The 25,910-nt window shown below is 40.4% G+C and overlaps 2 protein-coding genes across 2 annotated transcripts; both read left to right on the top strand.

Moving 5' to 3' along the window:
- Window positions 1-1,445: 1,445 nt before the first annotated feature.
- On the top strand, window positions 1,446-4,673 carry LOC148046510 (extracellular calcium-sensing receptor-like). Its single transcript, XM_087714797.1, has 3 exons — window positions 1,446-1,481; window positions 2,045-2,905; window positions 4,575-4,673. The coding sequence occupies exons 1-3, from the start codon at window positions 1,446-1,448 to the stop codon at window positions 4,671-4,673; spliced, it is 996 nt and encodes a 331-aa protein (XP_087570923.1).
- A 4,783-nt stretch (window positions 4,674-9,456) lies between these two features.
- Window positions 9,457-21,977, top strand: LOC148046509 (vomeronasal type-2 receptor 26-like). The gene is made up of 3 exons (XM_087714796.1): window positions 9,457-9,475; window positions 10,560-11,420; window positions 21,928-21,977. The coding sequence occupies exons 1-3, from the start codon at window positions 9,472-9,474 to the stop codon at window positions 21,975-21,977; spliced, it is 915 nt and encodes a 304-aa protein (XP_087570922.1). The 5' UTR covers window positions 9,457-9,471.
- Window positions 21,978-25,910: the final 3,933 nt, after the last annotated feature.

Raw genomic sequence — 25,910 nt, 5'->3', positions numbered from 1 at the left:
GAACTGAAATCAAATACTATCTTAACACCTAAGTTAATCCTGGAAGAGATATATTACTATGGATTTGAATGTTTCCATAAGAAGAATCTAAAATACAAAATAAAGCAGGCTAGAAATATTTTCTCAGTTCAAAGATAGGCCTGGATAAACTTGAACTACACCATATATGTTTCAAACTAAGTTTAGTGCACAATATTATCTGCCATAATGTCCTACCTGTTAATGGCTACGTTTACTTCAACTGCAATATCAACAGATGCAAAGTAAATATAATCTGTTCTAATCTTGATTACAGGAAAAGCAATTTCAGCAATAGAGTAGTAAATGTATGGAACACCCCATCTGATCCTGTTGTTAGTTCCTCTAACCACCATACCTTTTACCTTAAGCTGTCAAATATGGAACACCTTTCTTAAGAGGTCCCTAAGGGTGCATGGATAAGCGCACCAGCATGCTTACCATCTCTGTCCTACTGTCCCCAATTATATATACTCTTTTTATATATTTATGGCTATATTTTGCTTATTTATAATCATTTATTTGTGCCATTTTCTCATGTGTCCAGGTCTATGTCTATACTGATACTTGTCTCCTTGTACTTGTTGACAAATAAATAAATAAAATTAATAAGATACTTTACCTTTCTCCACATCAACGATTCCCTATCCATACAATCTAGAGCTACTGTATAAGCTTTGGAAGCCATATTAACAAAGGAGGTTTCCAGGCTGCCATATTGGGATAGTAGGAGGAGGGGATTTAGTAGAGGGTAGGTAGTTAGACATAATGGCATTGTTCTTTTTGGTCAAGGTCATTGTATTCCTGCACATGGAGGAGGAGTGGTTGAAGTGATGTCTCGAGATGGGATGGATTGGGATTGGATCATGTGATGGACTGATGGATGCAGGGGCTCCGATTGAGCTTATGATTTACTGAGGGAAACCCCGGAACTCTCAGATTCGGGTTTTCCTAGATGTATCAGTATAACTACTCTAATAAAAGGGAACTTTGAGAAAATGCCTGTTTCAGACTTTTTGATTGGAGTTGAGTTCTTGTGGTACGCTGACATACTGTTTGCTAAAGACCCCAATTCTAGACATGTCTGTTTATAAAAATATACCAAAATTTGTAATATCAAGGGTCCGAATCTGAAGCACAAATATATTGACATTGTTTATAACTTTCACTTAAGGTTCATCACTCATAATTACCAGCATACTTTGGCTCTGGTATTTGCTGTAAAGGAGATCAATGAAAATGGGCTTTTACCTAATGTTAGCCTTGGGTTTCATGTTGGTTCCGACAATTATGCAGAATTTACGACTTTTCTTTTAGCAATGGAATTTCTATCTACAAAAGATAAATTTATCCCCAACTACAAATGTAATGACCGGACCAAAACGGTAGTTGTCCTTGGAGGACCCCGTACTAAAACTTGTCTAAATATGGCAACCACTCTACACAACTACAAATTTCCACAGGTAAGAAAAAATAAGGAGGAAAATGAGAAGTTCATGGACTGTTTACTCTTTTAATAAATCAGGTATTCCTCATAACTCTTCAAAGAAAGAACCAAGAAATATGTTTCATTTAAGAATGATAAATTTGTGAGATATGAAGAACATCATCAGAGATTTGTACCTTTGTATTTATTATTTGTCAAAAATGTACAAGATTGGAGGTATTAATATAAACATGGATATAAATGAAAAAAATAAATACAAATAGATGGGGACAATAGGACAGGGATGTTAGGCATGCTGGTCTGCTTATGCACGCACCCTTTACGTACCTCTTAGGAATGGGGTGAGATCCATGGTAGACAGTTTAAGGTTGAAGCTGTGAGGGTAGATGATGTAACAACAGAGACATGTGGAACATTCCAGTAGTAGTAAATTTGCAGATGTGATGTTGTAAAGTACATTTTTGGAAGCTTCTTTCTACCATTGACACCCAGATATTCTATTAAAAACACATGAATACATTGTTCCTTTATTTTTTCTAGAAAACTGCCTTTTATCCTTTGATCTTCCCCCCTACGTAGATCACATATGGATCTGCTCCTTTGATGAATAATGATAAAGCAGCCCTTTATGTTAAATGGATGTTCCCTGATGAAATCCACCAACTTAAAGGAATAATGCACTTACTGTTGCATTTTGGATGGACCTGGGTTGGGTTGATTTCTCGATATGAAGAAGATAGGGAGAGGTTTGTTCAAAAAAGTCTTTCCATGTTTTCAGAGAGAGGAATCTGCTTTGACTTTATAGAATGTCATCCCATGATGATGTATGGTAGTGAAGCTGCTGAAATGGTGGAAGAGGCAGATAAAATATACAAAGTGATCATGAGAAGTACAGTCATTGCAGTGATCTTGAATGATGAAATCACAGGCATAGTGACTATGAGAATAATGATCTATGGTTTAGATTCTGATGATATCCCACAGAACAGAAAAGTCAAGGTCTGGATCATGACAGCCCAGATGGAATTCACCTCTATCCTGATACAAAGACAGTTGCCTATTGATTTTCTCCATGGTGCAATTTCCTTTGCACTTCACTCAAAGGAACTAACAGGATTCCAACAATTTATGCAGAAGAGATACCCAAATACAGAAAAAGGAGATGGTTTTATTAAGGATTTCTGGAGTAATGCGTTTGAATGCTCATTCTCTAGAGATGTTGCAGATGGGAATGCTGACAGGATCTGCACTGGAGAAGAGAAGCTGAAGACTCTTCCTAATTCAGTCTTTGAGACCACCATGGGTGGACATAGTTACAGCATCTACAATGCAGTCTATGCTGTGGCACATGCTCTGAGAGCCTTGCATGCCTCCAAACTCAAAAAGAGTCATAAAATTGATGAGAGAAGATGGAAGCTCTTATTTCAATCACCATGGCAGGTAAGGTTTAGTAACACAAATTCAGAAAGATAATGTAAAAAAGTATTGGATGATGGACATTTCCCCTATTCTTTTAGTTTAGCAGTTAAAATGAAAGATTCTATAGATTGTTATGAAAGCTATTTGTATTATCATAGGAAAGAAATAAAAAAATTGGAAACTTAATGTCTTGTTCCAGTATTATTTGAATTTTCAGGTCATTTGTGCAGCACTGGATAGAATTTGGAAATTAATTTCTGTAAAATGTTGAGAAAGTTATTTTAAAAAAGTAGTTTTAAATTCATGTAACATATAGTCTTTATTTTATGTATAAATTGTATATATTCAGTCCATTATATTTGACAATTTCAAATGTGAAACCTTGAAACATTTTATCCTACTTCTTCTTGTGCAATATCCATTATCAGACCTTGATGATCATGTTGGCAATCCTATTTTTATCAACAGCCACATGAAAAAGTGCTGGTTTTTTTTTGTCCAAATCGGTCCCTTAGATTGTGCAGATTTTGTCAATAGCATCAAAGCATTTTCAAATTTAGCTGCATTACCATGTATGTTTATAACATCATTGTCATTAAAATGGAATATTGAAATATTGAATAATTGTCTTTTAAAAATCATGTATATCAATCCTAGGATTATATGTTTGATTAATATAACAATTATTATGATTATCATTATTGATGTTTCTATCAAAATTAATTATATCCAGGGGCCACACTGTTCATGCATTGATAGTGATGTATATTTAAAAATTAAAAAAAATGACAAAAAAGTTTAGCTGTTTTCAATTATCCTTTTTTGATAAATTTGAGGGGGCAGAGATAATCCCTGAGGTGGAGTTAAAGGCCATCTTGGCCTAGAATTTTCTGTGTTGGAGAATTTTAGATTGTCAACATTTTATGACATAAAAGTGAATTCCTAAAATACTCAGTTGATCAGCAAAGTTGTCTCTCAACATTTTTCCTTTTCTCTATTTTGTGCTGGAATCTGAAAAGTTTTCTGCTGAAAACAACCCAAAGGAACTTTTTCAAGAGGGAACTGGATTTTCTTGTTTTTCTTTGAAGACCTTTCACTTCTCATCCAAGAAGATTCTTCAGCTCTGACTGGATGGTGGATTTATATTCTTGGATGAGAAACTAAAGATCTTTGAAGAAAAACAAGGAAGTCAAATTATTTCTTGGAAAAGCACATTTGGGACAATCATGACGTGGATAACGGAGAATATACATAGACATTCTGTGAAAATTAATCAATTGTCGATATGACAGAGAAAATATTTTTCCATTTATAAAGAGTGTAGACTGTTGTGGGGGGAGTGTCACTTTCCATTGAGCATAGCCCAAACTCAAAAACTGTGATTACTTCATAAACCTAGTTAAATTTATATTTATATTTCTTTGTTTCTTCATTCAGGTTAATCATTTTTTACAGCAAGTCTCCTTTAACAACAATGCTGGAGAGCAGATTTTTTTTGGCCTCAATGGGGAATTGGAAACCGGATTTGATATTTTCAATTGGGTCACATTCCCAAACAAGTCCTTTCTAAGAACCCAAATTGGAAGAATTGACCCCATGGCTCCCTCGAACAAACTCCTCACCATTTCTGCCAAGGATGCTGTTTGGCCCCCCATGTTTAACCAGGTGTGTCTCATTTCTCATTTTTTAGGATAATTGTTTATTGACTGATCCAACTGTGCCAAAACTAGGCTTCTCCCCAGCTTCAATAGTCAAGATGGACTATGACCTAGCAAGACATCCCTTGTAACAAAGAGTTAGGACATCGAGAGACAGGCAGACTTAGGGAAAGCTCCAGATGCCATTAGATGTGTTGTTGCTCCTACCAGCTCTCTTAGTCAGTTGGAGTCAGCAAACCACCAGAAAGCATTTTCGCTTGCACAGTGCCATGTGCATCCATCCACCATCCTGTACAGCAAGTATAAAATGATACCACTGATGGAAAGTTTGTGTTCCGGTGATTCAGAGGTGGAGACTGTGAGTCACATGCTCCTTAAATGTTCCTTTTGCACAAAGATTAGGAAAAACATATTATGCCAATAACTACTAGGTATTCTGGCTGTTCCCATACTATCTACGTATCTTCAGCGGCTGTTTAAGGATGAAATGTCCATAACTACAGAGCAGGAGGCCAAATTCTGTGCAGCAGTATTGGCCATTCATCGCAAACCCATGTCTTCTCCATCATAGTTATCTTATATAACAAATGTGGCAAACCCATTGCACTGCTTAGACCTTTCCCTTTTAGCATTGAACCTACAATGGGCCACACAATTTGTGGATTGTAATTTTAGTATAGTTTGACCGTGTATAATTGACAGACTAGATTTTATTACAGATTTCAGTTATTTATTATTTTGTACTGAGATTTTTTATTTGTTCTGGTCTCTGGGCTCAGACTGTAATAAACTGATTGATTGATTATTGGCTGATCCATAGAAGTAAATGATTATGCGACTGCCACCACAGCAACACTTGAATTTAGCAGCCTCATTTTTTTATGTGATAGGAACATAAAATACTAAAGTATAAATAGGTGACTTAAAGTTTAAACATATGCAACCTTATTTAGTTCCAATGTAAAAACCATCCCTGTCATTGTTGTTCTTTACTGAATAGTCAGTTGAGCATATCCAAGCATGAACATCTGGGTCAGTAAAATATAACAAAATGACAGAAGGCAAAAAATAATTATTTATTTATTTTCCAAATCTAGAGCATCATACATTAAAAAGAGAAATATAATATTTAGAATTAATACAACAACCTAAATAAGGAAACCACAGGACAAATATGGAAATTAAAACACAGAAGTAATTCAAAACACTTATGTGTCATACAACCAATTTTGTTGTATTTAAGTACAATGACAATAAAGATTATACTTACTTATTATATTTGAGGCCAAAAAAATACTGGATGGACTCATTCTAGAGCCCATTTTCAGGAACTTCTCTCTGGTAGAGTGTGGAAACTAAACCTCTGGTCCTAGTGACCAACCTGGATTTGATCTGCAACATTATCCTGGTACACATATATTCACCTTCACTTTTGAAGGTATATGATTGCATAGTAAACATAAAAGTCACCAGGGCTGTTGTCGATGTATTTGTATCTGTATTTGTATCTGTATCTTTATCTATAACATCTAAATCTACATCTATAACAAAATGTTGCATTTGTTCTGATAAATAAATAAAGGGAGACTAGTATAGATCTATTTCAAGCTCTCATCAGCTAGCCATACCCTTACTGGGATTCGAACCTGGGCTCGAAGTTGTATTAGCTGCTAAGCCACAAGCTGTCCTCCCTTATCAGCTGAGCCAAGGAAATAATTAAGTGTTATGTCAAAGCACCTAGTATGTCCAAATATCTATTTATTTATCAGTTATATTTATATCTATGTTTATATTATTAGCCTATAGGCCAGGGGTGTCAAACTCAATTTCATTGAGGGCTGCATCAGGGTTCTGCTTGACCTTGGGGCCTAGGATTGTGTGGCCAGCAGGTGTGGCAGCTCAATGTCACTCATTGAGGGTCGGTATTTGCTAGTGAAAACAGACCTGAGTAGGGTTGTACATAGGAGGCTGTTGCACAATGTTCCCTCTATTTTTTTTTCAGTTTGAGCAGAAAAGTATAGTGTTTGAGTGGCACATTTTCATGCCTGAGCACCTGAATTTTTTTCACAGCTGTCACCTAAAACAACAACGAAATTAGTATTATTTGAAACTCAAAGTTATGTTTATTCAAGGTACCCGCTTAATTAAAAGTATTATATAATATCAGTATCACTTAACAACTCTCCTGCTTAGCAACCAAAATGTTGGCTCAGAAAGTCTGGCATTTGAAGCACGCAAATCTTAAAGCTGTTGTTACAAGATCCTTGCACCCCTAACTCTTTAGAAAAAAACCCAGGGGTCTTCAAGCCTGACAGCTTTAAGACTTGTGGACTTCAACTCCCAGAATTCCTCCTCCAGTCATGTTGCGGCAACGTCATCTGCATGGATCTGCTTCATCTTTGGTTTTTTTCACAGGGGACAGGGCTGCCACTGAAGATATCAACGAGCCCCCGCCGCCACTAGAATAACTGATGCGGCCACCTCCTCCTCCTCCTCCTCCAACAGCACCACCACATTTGCTGCCCAGTGCTGCAGCTGAGGTGAAGCTGCCAAAGCTCCCGCTGGTGCCCCCACCCATGGCAGCAGTGGCGGTGCCTCCCCCTCTGTTCAGAGCACCTCAGCTGGGCTCCAGGTTACCTCTGTCGTGCTTTTGAGAAGCCATGAGGCCTTTTTTCCTGCTCCTGCCCCCTCCGCTGCCTTCCTACTAGCTCCCGCGGCCTCATGGTTCCTCAAAAGCATGGCAGAAGAGGAAGGGGGAGGGGTAACACGGGGGCCAGCTCAGGTGCTCCGCATGGAGGGAGAGGCACTCCTGCCATGGGCAGGGGTGCTGACGGGAGCTTTGGCGGCTTCACCTCAGCCGTAGCGTCGGGTGGCAAATCTGGAAGTGCTGTTGGAGGAGGAGGAGGCGGCGGCTTTGGGGGTTCATTTCAGCTGCAGCGCCGGGCACAAGCAGCTAGGATTGGCCACCTACAAAGGACCTCCCCAGGCTTGCTTTGCTGAAGACGGGGCGATTGATGCTAGTTTGAGCGACCGCGGCCGGCACAAACTACCGTCAGTCTCTCCATGCTCATCAAAACAAGTCTGGGGAGGTCCTTTGCAGGCGACCAGTTCTAGCTGCCTGCAAAGGACTTCCCCGCGTTTGCTTTGCTGAACACGGGGCGACTGACAGTAATGAGCAGCACAGCCGGTGCCTAGAAGGTCCTCGGAGACAGGATGTGCCGTGTAAGCTCCTGCCACCATTCCCCCACCCCCACGCCTGTGCTAACCCTAACCAAGACAGAAAATCTGAGGCCCCTCAGCTTCCCGAGCCTGTGACAGAAATCACTGCGTGGCAGTTGAAAACTGCTGCACGGTGGTTTCTTGCCATGTGTGCGGCCGCGTAGCCACGCACCTTAGAGGGGACAGTGCTGTTGCGGCCCAAAACAGCACTCAGGAGAGCCACACGCAGCCCTCCTTAGCTCCCTTTTCACTGGCAGAGGCACCATGGACCTTTTCACTCTCTCTCCTTAAAAGCTAGCAATGACAAATCACTTTTGAAAATTCTTGACAGAAAACTGAAATAACTTTTCCAACAATCAGATGAAATTGAACAAAAGAAAAAAATACATATGAGCAGTTAGCAATATTTCTCAAACTCAGCAACTTGAAGAGGTATGGACTTCAAAACTCGCAACTTCAAAATGCTGCTGGGGAATTCTAGGCAATTGAAGTTCATGTTTGAAACTTGAAAAAAAATCAAGTTAAGGAAATTATTTAAATTCTGTGATGAATTTAAAACAAAAGGAAATGGTGAAATGGGACTCTAAGGTTTGGTGAGGTTTGGCTACATATAACTCAAGCTGATATGAACATATCCAACACATCTTCCTCATCTTCCTATTTTCCCCATCACAATAAGCCTGTGAGGCGGGTTGGGTGAAGAGTGAGGGACTGGCCAAAGTCACTCAGCTTATTTTCCACACTGCAGCTCCTGAGAAAGTAAAGCCTCTCAGCAGGAGGAGCTGAGGTGGCATTCTGCCGCTTCTAACCAGTTCACCTGAACCATTAGCAGAAATCATGGGTAGCCCCACCCAACTGCCCCGGATCTATGGCATCCCATTCAGGACATTTTTTAAGGCAAAGCACATGCACGGAAGGCAGAGCACATGTGCAGATGTGGCATGTGTGCTCACATTTGCGAACGGGTAGCGAAGGTAAGTGAATTCCACCCCTAATGAGGAGAGAGCTAGAGGGTCCAAACTTATGCAGGTTGGGGGATACATTCTCAGAACCAAGGGTTCCTCTCAGAGCAGAACAGAATAACAGAATCCAAGTGCTGCTCAAACAGGAGACTCTATACCTATTTCAGACAAATAGTTGTCTAATAACTTCTTTAAAAACTCCAGTGATGAAACAAACACTCTCAAAACATAAATCCCACTGATTGGGCCTCCTTCAGATGCCGTCAGCCAGACAGTGTTGGCTGACGGGCCCCCGGAGGAGAGCCTTCTCTGTGGCTGCTCTGACTCTTTGGAATCAGCTACCCCCAGAGATCCATACCAAAGCCACTCTCATGGCCTTCAGGAAAGCTGTAAAAACCTAGCTGTTCCGGCAGACCTGGGGCTGTTGACCTCACTGTTGAGGTCCAGTGCCGATTAGAATGAATGTATGTGGTGTTGCGATTTTAAACTGTTTTTTTTCCTTTTTTTCTCTTTGTTATAAGCCACCCGGAGTCCTTCGGGATTGGGCAGCATATAAATTTTATAAATTAAATTAAATTAAATTAAATGACTCATAGGAAAGAATTCCAATTTTATTTGTGAACAGGCATTACCTCTTTCCATCTGTAATGAGAAATGTCCTTTTGGCTACAGCAAAGTAAAAGTGGAAGGGAAACTATCCTGTTGCTATGACTGTAAGCGGTGTCCAGAGGGGAAGATAGCTGACCAAATGGGTAAGCAAAGGAATATACTGAATGTTTGTTTGTTTGTTTGTTTGCTTGCTTGCTTATTATTTATTTATTTATATTGAACTTGTATGCCAGATATATCACCAGATATCAATGATTTCATAAATAGAAATACGCTGATGCTTGAAAATATTATGGTGACTGAAAATTTTGAGCTTACCCTCTAGTTATATAGCTTAACTACTTCTTCCTCAGAATATCCTGTTTTCCCCAAAATAAGACCTCCCTGGATAGTAAGCCCAATCGGGCTTTTGAGCTCTAAAATAAGTCCACTCCCAAAAATAAGCCCTACCTGAAAATACTATAAACAGCAGTAGCCATGAGGTGACCACACTCGCTGCCTCTTACACCTCAAAAATAATAAGACCTCCTCAAAAATATTGTCAGGTCCTTGTTTCGGAGGTCAAAAGAAAATAAGACCCTGTCTTATTTTCAGGAAAACATGGTAAGAGAGTTGGAAGGGACCTTGGATGTCTTCTAGTTCAACCCCCTGCTCAAGCAGAAGACCCTATACTATTCCAGACAAATAGCTGTCTAATCTCTTCCTTAAAAATCTCCATTGATGGAGCACCCACAACTTCTGAAAGCAAGTCATTTCAGTGATATACAGTATTTAATACTTCCACTAATACATTCATCCTAAATAGTATATTCATCATTAATTTCTCAAATTTGGAATATTATTGTTTTTGCTTCAAGAATTATAAACAGTGTAGTAGAGATAGAGTGCTTGTTGGCAGACAAATCAAAATGCTAACTTAGTATATGATTTTTGAAAGTAAAGGTAACTTTCCATCAAATTCTATCAATATAAGATTTTCCCTCCTATTTCTATCTTTTTTGCTTCCTCTTCTACCAAGATAATAGAAATATCATATAGGATTATAGACACAGTAGCTCTATAACTTAGCATATATTGTTACTGAACACTGCATTAGGTACTATGTTATATTATAAATTATACATAATATGAACTCTACATACAGTAACTGATAGATTCATCTAATCTGGTATTAATTCTTCATGATTAATAACAATAGTGGTTCTGTAATTTTTTTTTTTTTACCAGACTTAGATGACTGTTTCCCATGTCCAGGGGATCAATATCCAAACAAGGGTCAAGATAATTGCCTTCAAAAAGATATAACTTACTTAACTTTCCAAGAGCCATTGGGTATTTCTTTGATAATGATTGCAGTCTCCTTTTCTTTCATATCGGCTGTAATACTGGGAATTTTCATTAAACACCGGGACACTCCCATTGTCAAAGCCAACAACAGGAACCTCACCTACATTCTTCTCATTGCTCTCATGCTCTCCTTCCTTTGTACTCTCCTCTTCATTGGGCAACCTGATCAAGTGAGATGTCTCATGCGACAAACTACTTTTGGCATCATTTTCTCTGTAGCCCTTTCTTGCATTTTGGGTAAAACAACCATAGTAGTTCTTGCTTTCATGGCCACCAAGCCAGGCTCCAAAATGAGGAAATGGGTGGGGAGAAGGATGGCCAACACTATTGTCCTATCTGTCTTCATGGTTCAGTTCACTATGTGTGTAGTTTGGTTGGCAATTTCACCTCCATTTCCAGATTCAGACATGCACTCCATGGTTGAAGAAATTGTCTTGGAATGTAATGAAGGATCAACCACTATGTTTTATACTGTCCTTGGCTTTATGGGACTCTTGACCACTGTCACTTTCATGGTGGCCTTCTTGGCTAGGAATTTACCTGACAGCTTCAACGAAGCCAAATTCATCACCTTCAGCATGTTGGTCTTTTGCAGTGTCTGGGTGTCATTTGTTCCAACTTACCTGAGCACTAAGGGGAAATATGTGGTTGCTGTGGAGATTTTCTCCATTTTGGCCTCAGCATCTGGCTTACTGTCCTGCATCTTTTCCCCCAAGTGCTATATCATTATTTTGAGACCAGGTCTGAATAAGAAGGAGCAACTAATAAAGAAATGAAAATGAGGTTTAAACCAGACCCCTTGAATAAAGACAAATTGGTTATTTCAATATAATATAAAGGATTTTTTTTATTCTTTGGAGTTCTATATTATTTCCTCATACATATCAGCACATCAAAGTGACATACAAGGCAGTACCTTGTCATATGTATAGAGACACAGATATATCCCTATTATATATGTCCCTCACTCGGTAAAACTACAATATATAATGTAATGTCACTCTTGGTCTGCATGAAGATTTCAGTGAAAATAAGACAACCCAGGCAGTTAGACGGTACTGGGAAAATAAACATACAGAGAACCCATGTGATAGCAAACTTAACATTTAACATACAAACATTTTTCTCCTCCATGACTACACTTTTGTAATTTTCAGGATGAGTAGAGATGTAGAGTCACATAAGAAGTAAAAAATAATTAAGCTGAATGACGAAACAAAGAAATATAAATATTAATTTAACTAGGTTTATGAAGTAATCACAGTTTTTGAGTTTGGGCTATGCTCAATGGAAAGTGACACCCCCCCCCCAAAAAAAAACAATGTACACTCCTAATTGGAAAAATATTTTTTCTGTCATATCGACAATTGATTAATTTTCAGCAAAATGTCAGTTATCCAGGTCATGATTGTCCCAAAAGTGCTTTTTCAAGCGATAATTTGACTTTCTTGTTTTTCTTCAAAGATGTTTAATTTCTCATCCAAGAATATAAATCCACCATCCAGTCAGAGCTGAAGAATCTTCTTGGATGAGAAGTGAAAGGTCTTCAAAGAAAAAAACAAGAAAATCCAGTTGCCTCTTGAAAATGTTCCTTTGGGTTGTTTTCAGCAGAAAACTTTTCCGATTCCAGCACAAAATAGAGAAAGGGAAAATGTTGAGAGACAAGTTTGCTTTGGTCAACTGAGCATTTTAGGAATTCACTTTTATGGCATAAAATGTTGAGAATCTAAAATTCTCCAACACAGAAAACTCTAGGCCAAGATGGCTTTTTATTCCACCTCAGGGATTATCTCCGCCCCGCCTCAAATTTATCAAAAAAGGATAATTGAAAACAGCTAAACGTTTTATGACATTTTTTTTATTTTTAAATATACATCAATATCAATGCATGAACAGTGTGGCCCCTGGGTATAATTCATTTTGATAGAAATATCAATAATGATAAACATAATAATTGTTATGTTAATCAAACATATAATCCTAGGATTGATATTCATGATTTTTAAAAGACAATAATTCAATATTTCAATATTCCATTTTAATGACAATGATGTTATAAACATACATGGTAATGCAGCTAAATTTGAAAATGCTTTGATGCTGTTGACAAACTTGCAATTTACAACAACTGGCACTATTCATATATTTTTTTTGCATAGAAAGTTTTTATTTTCCATTTTCCTAGCATATAATCACATTTATACTATTACATAGTCAATATCAAGTTGTATTATTAAGTAATTACATCAATTCATCTTACCATCAACTACCAAAGGAAAAAAAAAGAGAAACCCAGTTATTGGCTCTTCTGCTCTCCATACACCACATTTATACCATATCTGACACTTTCTTCCCCCTCTCTCTTCCCCCTTTCTACATCCTGTCTTCCCTCCATCATTTTCTACTCTACTTCCCCTTCCTTTCTCCTTCTCCTCTCTCTCCTTACCACTCCTCCTTATATACCTCATCTTGCCCCCTCACCCTCTCTCCTATCCCTCTCTTCCTATTTTTCTTCTCTCCTCTGCTTCCCACTCTTCCTCTAATTCACTTGGTGTATTTCAGCTTCAGAGCAAACTCCCTTTTGTATTGATGGTGTTTATAATTCCATTTCAATATACATAAAAAAGAAAAAATAGCAGTATACATGTACAATCATAATACCTTAAAATCCAACACCCCTCCTCCAACTTAGTAAACTCCACTCCCTCCCCCCTCCCCCAACCCCCTCAACCTCCCCCCCGACTTCCCAGAACCAATACAAGGTATAAATCTTTAACAAAAACAGTTTAAAATATACTTAAAGAGAAAGTAGAAAGTTAATAATGTCTTTGAATTGAGCTTAGCTCTTCCTTGCTAGGCTAACTATAAACAATTTGTATCATTTCTGATTGTATTATATAATTGGATAAAGTTTATTTATATGCCGCCCTTTTCCCTGGGGGGACTCAGGGCGGCTTACAACTTAAAAGGGGGGAGGGGAGACAAACTTTTTAACACATAAGACAAATACATAATTAAAACACAACATTCATACTATTCGGGCGGGTTGTAGTCTTAACCCCAGGCCTGACAGGATAGCCAGGTTCTGAGGGCTGTGCGGAAGGTCTGGAGGGTGGTGAGGGTACGAATTTCCACAGGGAGATCGTTCCACAGGGTCGGAGCTGCCACCGAGAAGGCTCTCCTCCGCATAGTTGCCAGCCAACATTGACCGGCAGGTGGGACTCGGAGGAGGCTAACCGGTGAGATCTAATAGGTCGTGTGGAGGTAATTGGCAGTAGGCGGTCTCTCAAGTATCCAGATCCACTACCATGGAGGGCTTTATGGGTGGCAAGTAGCACCTTGAAGCGTACCCGGAGATCGACAGGTAGCCAGTGCAGCTCGCGGAGGATAGGTGTTATGTGGGTAAAATGGGGTGCACCCACAATCGCTCGCACGGCCGCATTCTGGACTAGCTGAAGTCACCAAATACTCTTCAAGGACAGCCCCATGTAGAGCACATTGCAGAATTCCAGCCTAGAGGTCACAAGGGCACAAGTGACTGTTGTGAGAGCCTCCCAGTTCAGGTAGGGGCGCAACTGGTGGACCAGGCGAACCTGGGCAAATGCCCCCCTGGTCACAGCTGACAAGTGATGTTCTGATCTTAATCAAAAAACTATCTGAAATTTTCCATAAGCTATATTTATTTTGAATATAATCAATCCATTTTTCCCAGTCTCGCTTATCTCTCGTTTGAATAGTCCTTGAGATATGCAGATATTTTAGCCATCTCGGCTAAGTTTGTGATTTTCAATGTCCATTCTTGGATAGTAGACAAATCTTCCTTCTTCCAGTATTGCGCCACCAACAATCTTGCTGCAGTTATCAAGTGCAAAATCAAGTTAATCTCTACTGCTGTACAGTCAGTAATTATACATAACAAAAAATAGGTGGGGGGTAAACTTTATCCTTTTTTTTGAGAAAAATTTGCATAATCCATCATATTTTTATCCAGACTACCTTAACCTTTTTGCAAGTCCACCATATGTGAAAATATGTAGCATCCATACAATCACATCTCCAGCATTTAGATTGTAAATTCAAATACATAGAAGCCATTTTTTTTGGTATCTAGATACCTTCTGTAAAATATCTTATATTTTTTTTTCTCCCAAGTATCCAACATTGTTGGTTCTTCAACATTTTAAGCCCATTTAATCATACAGTCTTTAACTAGCTCTATTTCAAAATCAATTTCTATTATTACATTATATAATCTTTTTATATGCATTGAACTTTGGTCTCCAATTTGTTTAAATAAATTATCCTCGGCTTGGATAAAGCCAGTTTTTAATCTAATTTCCATCTATCCTGTAACTGCCCATATTGAAACCATGTTTGAATTAATACATCCAAAGATTTTAATTGTGGTACAACTCTTTCTACAATAAGAGGCTGCCTATAAGTAATTATATCCTGTTTCTGTACTATGTTCATATTTTCTATTGCATGTCTAGGGATAGCCCACATAGATAACTTATCATTTAATTTATATTGATGTTTTTTCCAAACACGCAGTAAGGCATGCCTTAAAATATGACTTTTAAAATTCTTATTCACCTTTTTATTATATAGCAAATAAGCTACCATGTACCAAATCATACCCTTCAATATTGAGTATTCTATCCTCTGTTAAATTGATCCAATCACTTAACATTCCAAATTAGAAAGTTAGTTACCATCATTAGCCCCCTGAAACTTTTTAAGAGCCATCTGAACATCTTGGAATTTAATCTTTGGCCTAGCTCCTCCCACGGCTTCTGATGTAACTCCTGTATGCTCCAGAACGGTGGCTTGTATACGTTGCTTTTTAAATTCCTGTTCCATTTGTCTCGTAACCACACGGTCTTGTCTTTGTTCTTTAGCTTCTTGTACCTCTGAGAGAACAAGTTGATCCCCCCTTGTTAATACTTGAGTGGTTTGCTTTCCATCATATCCTTCTTGTTCTCTTTCTCTAGATCTAGAGGGAGGGGGTTGTCCACCCTTCAGTACATTGCTGTAGAAATCTTGGGCCTTCCATACTGTATTGGGGCGATATCTTTTTCCAAGGTAACTAAATGCGATGCCGACTGGTGCGTCTCATCTAAACTGTATCTGGTGATTTTTCAGCTCTTCAACTAAAAAGGCATAGTCTTTCCTAGATCTCAGCATTTTAGGTGGTATCTCCTTCAAGACAGTCACCTCCTGGCCCCCGATTTGAAGCTTATTTTTTTATTAAAGTTTTTTTTAATTTAAAACAAATACAACATCCCTCTTTACATGCTATAGAAAGTGTATCAGTTGGTTACAAATAGACTTTTGCACATCTCTTCCACAGTCAAGAAACATAGTTCATGTTAACTCGAGCATTTTAACTCAAATATTCATACATGTCACCATCATCATATATCCATTTTCATTTGACTATAATTATTATTAAAAAATAATAATGATAATAATAATTTTTGTTTCTTAAACAATACATGCCCACACCAGTGGGGAAAGAAAAAATCGAAGAAAAAAAAAAACAAAAAAACAAAAAGACAAAAAGAACAAAAGAAAAAACAAAAGAAAAACAAAAAAGGTAACAGGTATATATCATTAAAAAAAAGTATATCAGCTGGTTACAACATGTTTTGGTGCATCTCTTCCATTAATTCATTAATGCCATATTATAATTAATTCACATCATAATTCATATTAATTCAAATATCTTAACTCATATGTTTACCATATTGACATCATTATACCTCCCCTTTTAGTTGACTACAGTTATTTAAACATCCTTCATCCTTAACTATGCCAAAGGTTTAGTCCATAACCACATGCTGACATCTCATTTACTTGTTTGTAAAATCCTCTATTAACATCAAATCCTCATATCCTGTTTTAGCTAAACATCCATAATATTTAATACCAAAAATTCCATCTTCCATGCAATGTAGTTCATTATCATTCTCCCTTCTTTATGTAATTATATCGTATATCGTAACATTTTCCCCATATTAGTTAACATTTAACTGTATATATTTTATTTTATTTTTAATAGTAACAATTATTGTGATTAATAACCTTTGTATATGGTCCAAAAATATTTCCAACCTTCCCTTCTCATATCCAATTATTATTTATCATATCAACTCCACATTATATACATTACTATCAATATCAATTATTATTCAGCTATATCTATTACAAATAAGAGTAATTAGATTTAGCTAATTTCAAATTGTATTCTTCCATCTATCAGCCTATGTCTCTCCAATAACAAAACCTTCTTAATCCTATTGCCATTCGTAGAACAGATTTACCAAATGTTTTTATAAGCAAGTCCAAACAGGGATATCTTCGCACCTTTTTACTCAGGATGCCTCTGATGAAATAATAACATTGTCCCAGGCTTGTTAAACTTTTCAATTTGTCTTTAATTCTCAAGGGTGGAATTAAAAATTCTGCAAATGATGTTTCATAAAGTGTAGATTCTTTAATGCTTCTCATTCCTCCTGTGCTCTGTCTTTTGAAATAAATCTTCTGTATGGCTGCATCTCTTTCTCCCTCCGAAATAACACAGACGCCCTGCGTGTCAGCAAGTTGAGAGGCTTCATTTCTCACATTCTTCATTTGTATTTCAGGAACATTCAAATATTCAACGTTCTCACTTTTTTCTTCATATTTTAATGTCAAATGGTCCAATTTTTTTTCAAATCTTTCATATGTCAAACAACTTTTGAAATGCAGAGAAAAACATTTGAAATGAACTTTTTGGAGTATGTATCGACGCCATGTTGTGACACAGTCCAAAATATTTGCAAGTAAAAACACGCTGGGAGCTGTGCGATCTTATCTGATCTTAGACCAACACAGCCTAGCAATAAAAGTGTCAGATTGTAAAAAGCCAATTTATAGTAAGTTAATTTACAGCCCACTTAAAGAGAGTCAGAGAGAGATCTTTAAAACATTGAAGAAATAGGGTAACCACCGGCCATAAATCCATTAAAGAAAAACCAATTCGCCGCTAGATTCTTCTGTTCTTTGGTTTCAATTAGCTTAGATTTTAGTGCGGACCGTCTCTCTTTGAGTAATAAAATCAGCTTACCAGTTGAAATCACTTCTACCATTCTTAGGGGCAACCTGCAGTTTCGGTTAGCATACAGCTGATCCAGAAGGAGCTGGCAAAAAGGGTTGAATTCCAAGCCCCCCCAGAGACCTGCGAATGTCTCTGAGGTCACTGGATCTCCCCAAACCTTCACTGTCTCTTCGGGACAGCTAGGATCGAAAATGACCCGTCCAATTCCTTCGGAATAGGGGAATTTCAGGAGTAGCCTGAAACTCCATCTTCTCACTGCTAAGCCTTCTTCCTGAAGCTTATTTTTGTAGGACTCCTGTAATATTGTGTTCCTCACATCTCTAATGGCAAAATAAACCACTATATCTCATGGTAATTGTTTTTGTGTTGCCAGCCAGGAATTAACGTGGTAAACCTTTTCAATTTGCCAATCAAGATTCCCTCCTGACCTTCCCGCCATCAGGTTGAAGGCTTCAGAGAGAATCTGTTTCAGGTTCTCTTGTGTATTTTCAGGGAGGCCCCTTATCCTTAAGGCAAATTCCATTTGTCTATGCTGAAACATAATGATTTCATTTTCTGCATCGTTGACCTTTTGCTGGACCACATCCATCTTCATTACCAAGTTCATATTAGAGTCACTAAGATCTTCTAACTTTTCTTCAAGTCCATGTGCATAACCAGATAGCGAATTCAGAACCATCAGAAAGTCCCCTCTAATCATTTGGTTGCATGTCATCTCTAGAGAATGAGCATTCAAATGCATTACTCCAGAAATCCTTAATAAAACCATCTTTTTCTGTATTTGGGTATCTCTTCTGCATAAATTGTTGGAATCCTGTTAGTTCCTTTGAGTGAAGTGCAAAGGAAATTGCACCATGGAGAAAATCCATAGGCAACAGTCTTTGTATCAGGATGAAGGTGAATTCCGTCTGGGCTGTCATGATCCAGATCTTGACTTTTCTGTTCTGTGGGATATCGTCAGAATCTAAACCATAAATCATTATTCCCATAGTCAGTATGCTTATAATTTCAGCGTTCAAGATCACTGCAATGACTGTACTTCTCATGATTACTTTGTATATTTTATCTGCCTTTCCCACCATTTCAGCAATTTCACTACCATACATCATTATGGGAAGACATTCTATAAAGTCAAAGCAGATTCCTCTCTCTGAAAACATGGAAAGACTCTTTTGAACAAACCTCTCCCTATCTTCCTCATATCGAGAAATCAACCCAACCCAGGTCCATCCAAAATGAAACAGTAAGTGCATTATTCCTTTATGTTGGTGGATCTCATCAGGGAACATCCATTTAACATAAAGAGCTGCTTTATCATTATTCATCAAAGGAGCTGATCCATATGTAATTTAAGTAGGGGGGGGAGATCAAAGGATATTGGATAAAATGCAATATTAATACCTGCTATCTTGTACATTTTTGACAAATAATAAATACAAATACTGTTCCTCAAGCCAAAGGCTTGATCATCAAAGCCTTTGATGATATTCTTCATATCTCATAAATTTCTCATTCTTAAATGAAACATATTTCTTGGTTCTTTCTTTGAAGAGTTATGAGGAATACCTGATTTATGAAAAGAGTAAACAGTCGATGAACTTCCCATTTTCCTCCTTATTTTTTCTCACCTGTGGAAATTTGTAGTTGTGTAGAGTGGTTGCCATGTTTAGACAAGTTTTAGTACGGGGTCCTCCAAGAACGGCTACCGTATTGGTCTGGTCGTTACTTTTGTAGTTGGGAATCAATTTATCTTTTGTAGATAGAAGGAGAAGTCATAAATTCTTCATAATTGTCTGAACCAACATGAAATCGAAGGCTAACATTAGGTAAAAGCCCATTTTCATTGATCTCCTTTACAGCAAATACCAGAGCCAATGTATGCTGGTAATTATGAGTGAGGAACCTTAAGTGAAAGTTATAAATGATGTCAATATATTTGTGCTTCAGATTCAGACCTATGATATTACAAATTTTGGTATATTTTTATAAACAGATATGTCTAGAATTAGGGTCTATAGCAAACATCATTGCAGAAGAACCCAATTCCAATCAAAAACTCTGAGACAGGCATTTTCTCAAAGTTCCCTTTTATTAGAGTAGTTATGCTGAGACATCTGGGAAAATCCGAATCTAAAAGTTCCGGGGTTTCCCTCAGTAAATCAAAAGCTCAATCCCAGCCCCTTCACCCATCAGTCCATCACATGATCCAATCCCAATCCATCCCATATCAAGGCTTCACTTCAACCACTCCTCCTCCAGGTGCAGAAATACCATGACCTTGACCGAAAAGAAGAATGCTATTATGTCTAACTACATTCCCGCTACTAAATCCCCTCCTCCTTCTATCCCAAGCACAAGAATATGGCAGCCTGGAAGCTTCCGTTGTTAATATGGCTTCCAAAGCTGATACAGTAGCCCTGGATTGTATGGATAGGGAATCATTGATTGGGAGGAAGGTAAGGTATTAATTTTATTTATTTATTTGTAAACAAGTACAAGGAAACAAGTATCAGTATAGACATAGACCTGGACACATGAGAAAATGACACAAATAAATGATTATAAATAAGCAAAATATAGCCATAAACATATAAAAACAGTATATATAAATGGGGACAGTAGGACAGGGATGGTAAGCATGCTGGTGGGCTTATGCACGCACCCTTAGGGACCTCTTAAGAAAGGTGTTCCATAGAAGACAGATTAAGGTAAAAGGTATGGTGGTTAGAGGAACAACAGGATCAGATAGGGTGTTCCACACATTTACTACTTTATTGCTGAAATAACTTTTTTCCTGTAATCAAGATTAGAACAGATTATATTTAGTTTGTATCTATTGATAGCCCTTGTGTTATTGCAGTTGAAGTAAAAGTAGTCATTAACAGGTAGGACGTTATGGCAGATACTATTGTTCATTAAACTTAGGTCAGAACGTACACGGCGAAGTTCAAGGTTATCCAGGCCTATTTTTGAACTGAAAAAATATTTCTAGCCTGCTTTATTTTGTATTTTAGATTCTTCTTATGGAAACCTGTCAAATCCATAGTAAGATATCTCTTCCAGGCTTAACTTAGCTGGTAAGATAGTATTTGATTTCAGTTCTATATGTGCTTTGTTAGTACTTTTCTAAGGGTGAAAAGTTCGCCCCATTCTTCGGCACTGGACTTATATAATGATAGAAAACGTTTCTTAAATGCACTTGAGGGTTTCCCGATTTATTTCTCATTGAGAAGAATTAGCAAGAATATTAGGATCAACCTGTGGGCATGTCCAACATCAAGCTTTTTTACTTTCAACAGAAAACTGAATTAAATTTTCTCAATTTAAGCTGCATTTGGATTAGCCAATTTTCTCAGAATTCTTAAATTAAGAAGGGCTAAATATCCCCACCGGAATTAGCATATAGACCTACTGGCATCTAGAATGTTTCAGCAAAAGAAAAAGGATAATAAGAAGGATAATACAGCACAGGTGGCAATAAGGGAAAGAAGGGAAGGAACAAGAGGAGGATACTAACAGGTACTGATCAAACACTTCACGAGAAGGAAGGCTTTGAAAATTGATCTCATTTGAAAGAGAGAAGACTTGATAAATAATTGCAGCAATGATAAAGTCCCCAGACTGATAATACTTGTGAACAACTGGAAGAGGTCCACTTATTCTACAGTTGCCAATTGAAGAAATCAACATCATGCTAGGGGAAAAAAGTAAAACTAAAGTCCTGTATGTAACCAACTCACTATAATATATGGTCATTGTAGACATTAAAGAGTAGCTCCTAAATTACCATTAAGTTGAGAAGGTGAGTTGGCCACATTAACATTGTCTAAAGTATTACAGATAAAACACAAGTCCTTCCTTCTCTCCCTTCACACAGTTCTGTATTTCTGTGCAGATATTAAAGGAATGCAATATCTTAATCTGGACTCATAGATTTGTCAGAGTCTGCTAAAGTTTCCTTGACACCTGGAGCAGAAGGGAGAATTACTATACTTAATTTAGGAATCAGTAGTATTACTTGCAATAGGATTGTGTTTCAAAAATTTCAGAAGGAAATATATTTATGGTGTCTCAGTAGACAGAGTGCTATGAATCTTTGAAATTGATTCATAAAGTACAAAATTAGGGAGTAAGGAATCATAGAAGAACAAAACAAAACACAGAAAATTAAAGATAATGTTTTCCCCTTAGTTTAATTCAGGTTCTGTCTTGAAAAGTACATTATAACTAGGGTGACCAGACGTCCCGCATCTGGTGGGACAGGCATGCCTTTTCATAATTTTTCCCGCGTCCCGGGCCATTCTCAAAATACCCCGCTTTATTTTGGCACTCGCTGGCACCCCCGCCCATCAGCTGCCGCTATTCTATTCTACACTAAAAATCTAAGCCAGCCGAGCCTGCTGCCCAGCCTGCTGCTCACTGATTGGCCTGGACTCCAGCCAATCAGTGAGCTGGCTGGGATGGAAAACTTTAAGCACGCGGCATCCCAGCCAGCTCACTGATTGGCTGGAGTCTGCTTAAGCATGCCGCGCGAGTCTCCATTTCATTTCGCCTTCACCGTTTGCTTTTGCTGCTTCACTGGTGAGAATCGGTGGGAATCGGGAGGCTTTGCCACTTTGGATGGGCGGCAGCAGCCTTTATCAAGGGAAGGCCTTCCCTAGGGAGGCTGCGGCTGGCAGTAGCTGCCGCAGTCTGGCTTTCCCCCTCACCCCGCCTCCTCCACTAGCCTTTGTCCCTCCACAGTAGGGTGGCTGGGGGGAGGAGACGGCCCTCCTCCTTTGTGGAGTTGGGCGGGTGGGCCGTCTCCTCCCCCGCCACCCTACTGTGGAGGGACAAAGGCTAGTGGAGGAGGCAGGGCGGGGGGTGGGAAAGCCAGACCGCCGCGGCTACTGCCAGCCCGCGGCCTCCCTATCCTGAGAGAGAAACCCAGGAGAAGATGCAGGGAGGGGGGGAATTCGCATGGGGCAGGCTGCAAGAGGGAGGGAGTGAGTCTGGATTGCTGCAAAGCAAGTTTTGGGAAGTCCTTTACGCTTGCTAGAAAAGGTCTTCACTCACTCCCTCTTCTTGCAGCACACCCCGATGCAAAAAACGCATCCATGCCCGCCGACAACTCCTGCGCGCGAGAAACGAGCCGGGCTCCCCCGGGAGACACCCACCCCCAGGCCGGGAGGGGGGGGCTGCAGGTGGGGGAAGGGCGGGGGTGGATGAGCCGCCACAAGGGCACCACATTTACCCCCTGCACCGAGGCTGGAAACGGCAAAGGCGGCCATGAACGTCTGATCGGCTGAGACTATCACTCCGTGCTTTCTTCCCTAAAAATTTACATTTCTGTCAGAGGAAAGGTCACAGTGTTGTGTGGTAGGCGGAGCTCGAGCAAAACGGAGAGGAAGGAAAGCGGGCGGGTAGTACTGGCTCCCGCGAAGTGGAGCCTTTAGGGATTTAGGGAAGGGAGCCAGCCGTGGAAGAGAAGGGAGTGTGTGGGGCCATGTGTGTGTGCGCACGTGCAGACCAGCCACCAGGGAGTTGCATCTACCTTTGCGGAGGGAATATGTTGCTGCTGCAGTGGTTGCTGGCCTCCTGTTGCCAAACGGCGCCTGGAAGCCATGAGCGGTGGATGCAGCCCTTGGCGGCTTCTAGCAGGAGACTGTAGTGAGCATCTCTCCCTTCAGCTGCACCTTCCTTTCCTCTCTCCGCCTGCGGATGCTGTGGCTGCTTTTCGCTTCTCTGCCTCGTCCTGGGGATTGTGGAGGAATCTTGGTCTGGCATCATTGAGGAGAACCTGCCAAGCAGCAGTGGCGGCAGCAGCAGCAAAGGCGCCAGGAAGGTCTGATCCTGGCCCGAGAAGACCCAGGCTACCCTCCCCATCTTCTAGCGGTGGGTATTTGCTAGTGATGAGCCTCAAAACAGGCACGCGGTGGGTTCTCCTCAATGAGGACCTTTCTCATCTTTACTAGAGTGGGAAACATTATCCTCCCCCTCTGTATACCATCTGTGGATTGTGGCTGGGTTTTCAACCATCTTGGTCAATTTAATTGCTATAGGAAGGGAGAGGAGCAGAGTACCTCTCCCCCCCTCTCCATCTTTGTTTGTTTCACTTAAGATCTGCACATTTTTAGTTTCTCCGCATTTTATGAATGAGGTGTTTATGGTATGATTGTAGATGGGTGTGCCCACTTTTTAATTCCTATTATTATTGTAACTTCTGTGTTTTTAAACTGTTAGTGGGGAGTGATTGGTGATGTGACTGTGTTGTTTGAGCAGGCTGGGACCACAATCGAGTACCCCCTGCACTGATTGCTCTGCAGAAGTGTCAGGGGGGCCTGGGCTTAATCCCAGCTGTAGGATGACTGATTCGACGGGCCTGTCGGGAAACGCGGGGGCTATGGGGATGGTTGGAGGGATTACAGACACGGGAGTGGGCCGGAGCATTACGGTCTTAACAGGGAGGGGCAGATATGGTGGGACTTTAGGGCTGGCCATTATCGGGGAAGGAGGGCTCGCTACGTTACAGAGATCCCTCCTTCCAGCCCTATGAGTCCCACTCCAAGGCCAGATGGCGCGAGTAATCAGGACCCTGGTCTCAGGCTGCTGTCGCTAAATGCCAGGTCTGTAGTTCACAAGGCTCCCCTCGTCCAGGACCTAATTTTAGACGAGAGGGCAGACCTGGCATGTATTACTGAGACCTGGCTGGGCCCGGAGGGAGGAGTCCCCCTCACAGAGATGTGCTCAGAGGGTGCTCAGGTGCTTCATCATCCGCGACCCCAGAAAAGGGGTGGGGGTGTGGCTATTGTTATCCGAGAGTCTCTAGTACCTTGTTGGATCCCTGCTCCGGAGCTTGTCGTGTGTGAGTCCTTGCTGGTGAAGTTGGACCTCAAGGGTCAAGTGGGCTTGCTGTTAATGTGCCTGCCTCCCAACAGCGTTGCAGCAGCCCTCCCCTCGCTCCTTGAGTCAGTAGCTGAGCTGGCAATTGAATTCCCCAGGCTTATGGTTCTGGGGGATTTCAATCTGCCTTCGCTCGGAGAACACTCTGATGGAGCGCAGGAGTTCATGGCTTCCATGACAGCCATGGGCTTGACCCAAGTAATTCAGGGCCCGACTCACTCGGCGGGTCACATGCTCGACCTTGTATTCCTCTCGGAGCTGTGGAGTTGTGATCTTGGTTTGAGGGGTAATGAGATCTTGCCCCTGTCATGGTCGGACCACTACCTACTGAGGCTTGACTTTCAGAGACCAAACCCCCATTGTAGGGAGGAGGAACCGATTAGGTGGTTCCACCCCAGGCGCCTTATGGACCCTTTGGGCTTTCAGACGGAGCTTGGAGTTATTCCTGATACCCTCGTCCACAGTCCGGCAGAGAATCTGGTTGCTGCCTGGAATTCAGCAGCGACAGAGGCTGTTAACCGGATTGCGCCTTTACGGCCGATCCGAGGCAGTGGATCCAGGAGGGCTCCTTGGTTTACCGAGGAACTCCGGGAGATGAAGTGCCGAAAGAGACGCCTAGAGCAACGATGGAGATCTAGTAAGTCTGAGTCAGACCGAGCGCTTTTAGCATCTAGCATCAGAACTTACCTTCGGGCAATTAGCACAACAAAAAGGACACACATTGCCTCTCTGATTGCTTCCGCTGAGTCGCGCCCAGCCGCCTTGTTCAGGATAACCCGTTCCCTCCTTAACAGGAGGGATACGGGCGATCCTTTGCAAGGCAGAGCTGAGGATTATGTCCAATTCCTTGTGGATAAAGTTGCTCGGATTCAGATGGACCTGGACTCCAATTGCGCAGAGCCAGCCGAGGCACCAGGGGAGAATCTGGAAGGACATCACTGGATTGATTTTCAAGCTGTTACCCCTGAGGACGTAGACAAGGCCATGGGAGCTGTAAGTGCCTCCACATGTGTACTGGACCCGTGCCCCTCCTGGCTGGTCGCTAACAGCAGGGAGGTGACACGGGGCTGGATCCAGGTGGTTGTTACCGCCTCCCTTCGGGAGGGGTTCTTTCCCCCCGCTCTAAAGGCGGCGGTGGTGAGACCCCTTCTGAAGAAGCTATCTTTGGATCCAGCCATGTTAAACAACTATCGTCCAGTCTCCAACCTCCCCTTTGTGGGGAAGCTTGTTGAGAAAGTGGTGGCCTT

Source organism: Thamnophis sirtalis, unplaced genomic scaffold (genome assembly GCF_051295495.1).
Source record: "Thamnophis sirtalis isolate CommonGarterSnake01/CBP01778 unplaced genomic scaffold, rThaSir2_p1.2 scaffold_4, whole genome shotgun sequence".
Taxonomy (NCBI): Eukaryota; Metazoa; Chordata; class Lepidosauria; order Squamata; family Natricidae; genus Thamnophis; species Thamnophis sirtalis.
This window is presented reverse-complemented; position numbering and strand designations above follow the sequence as displayed.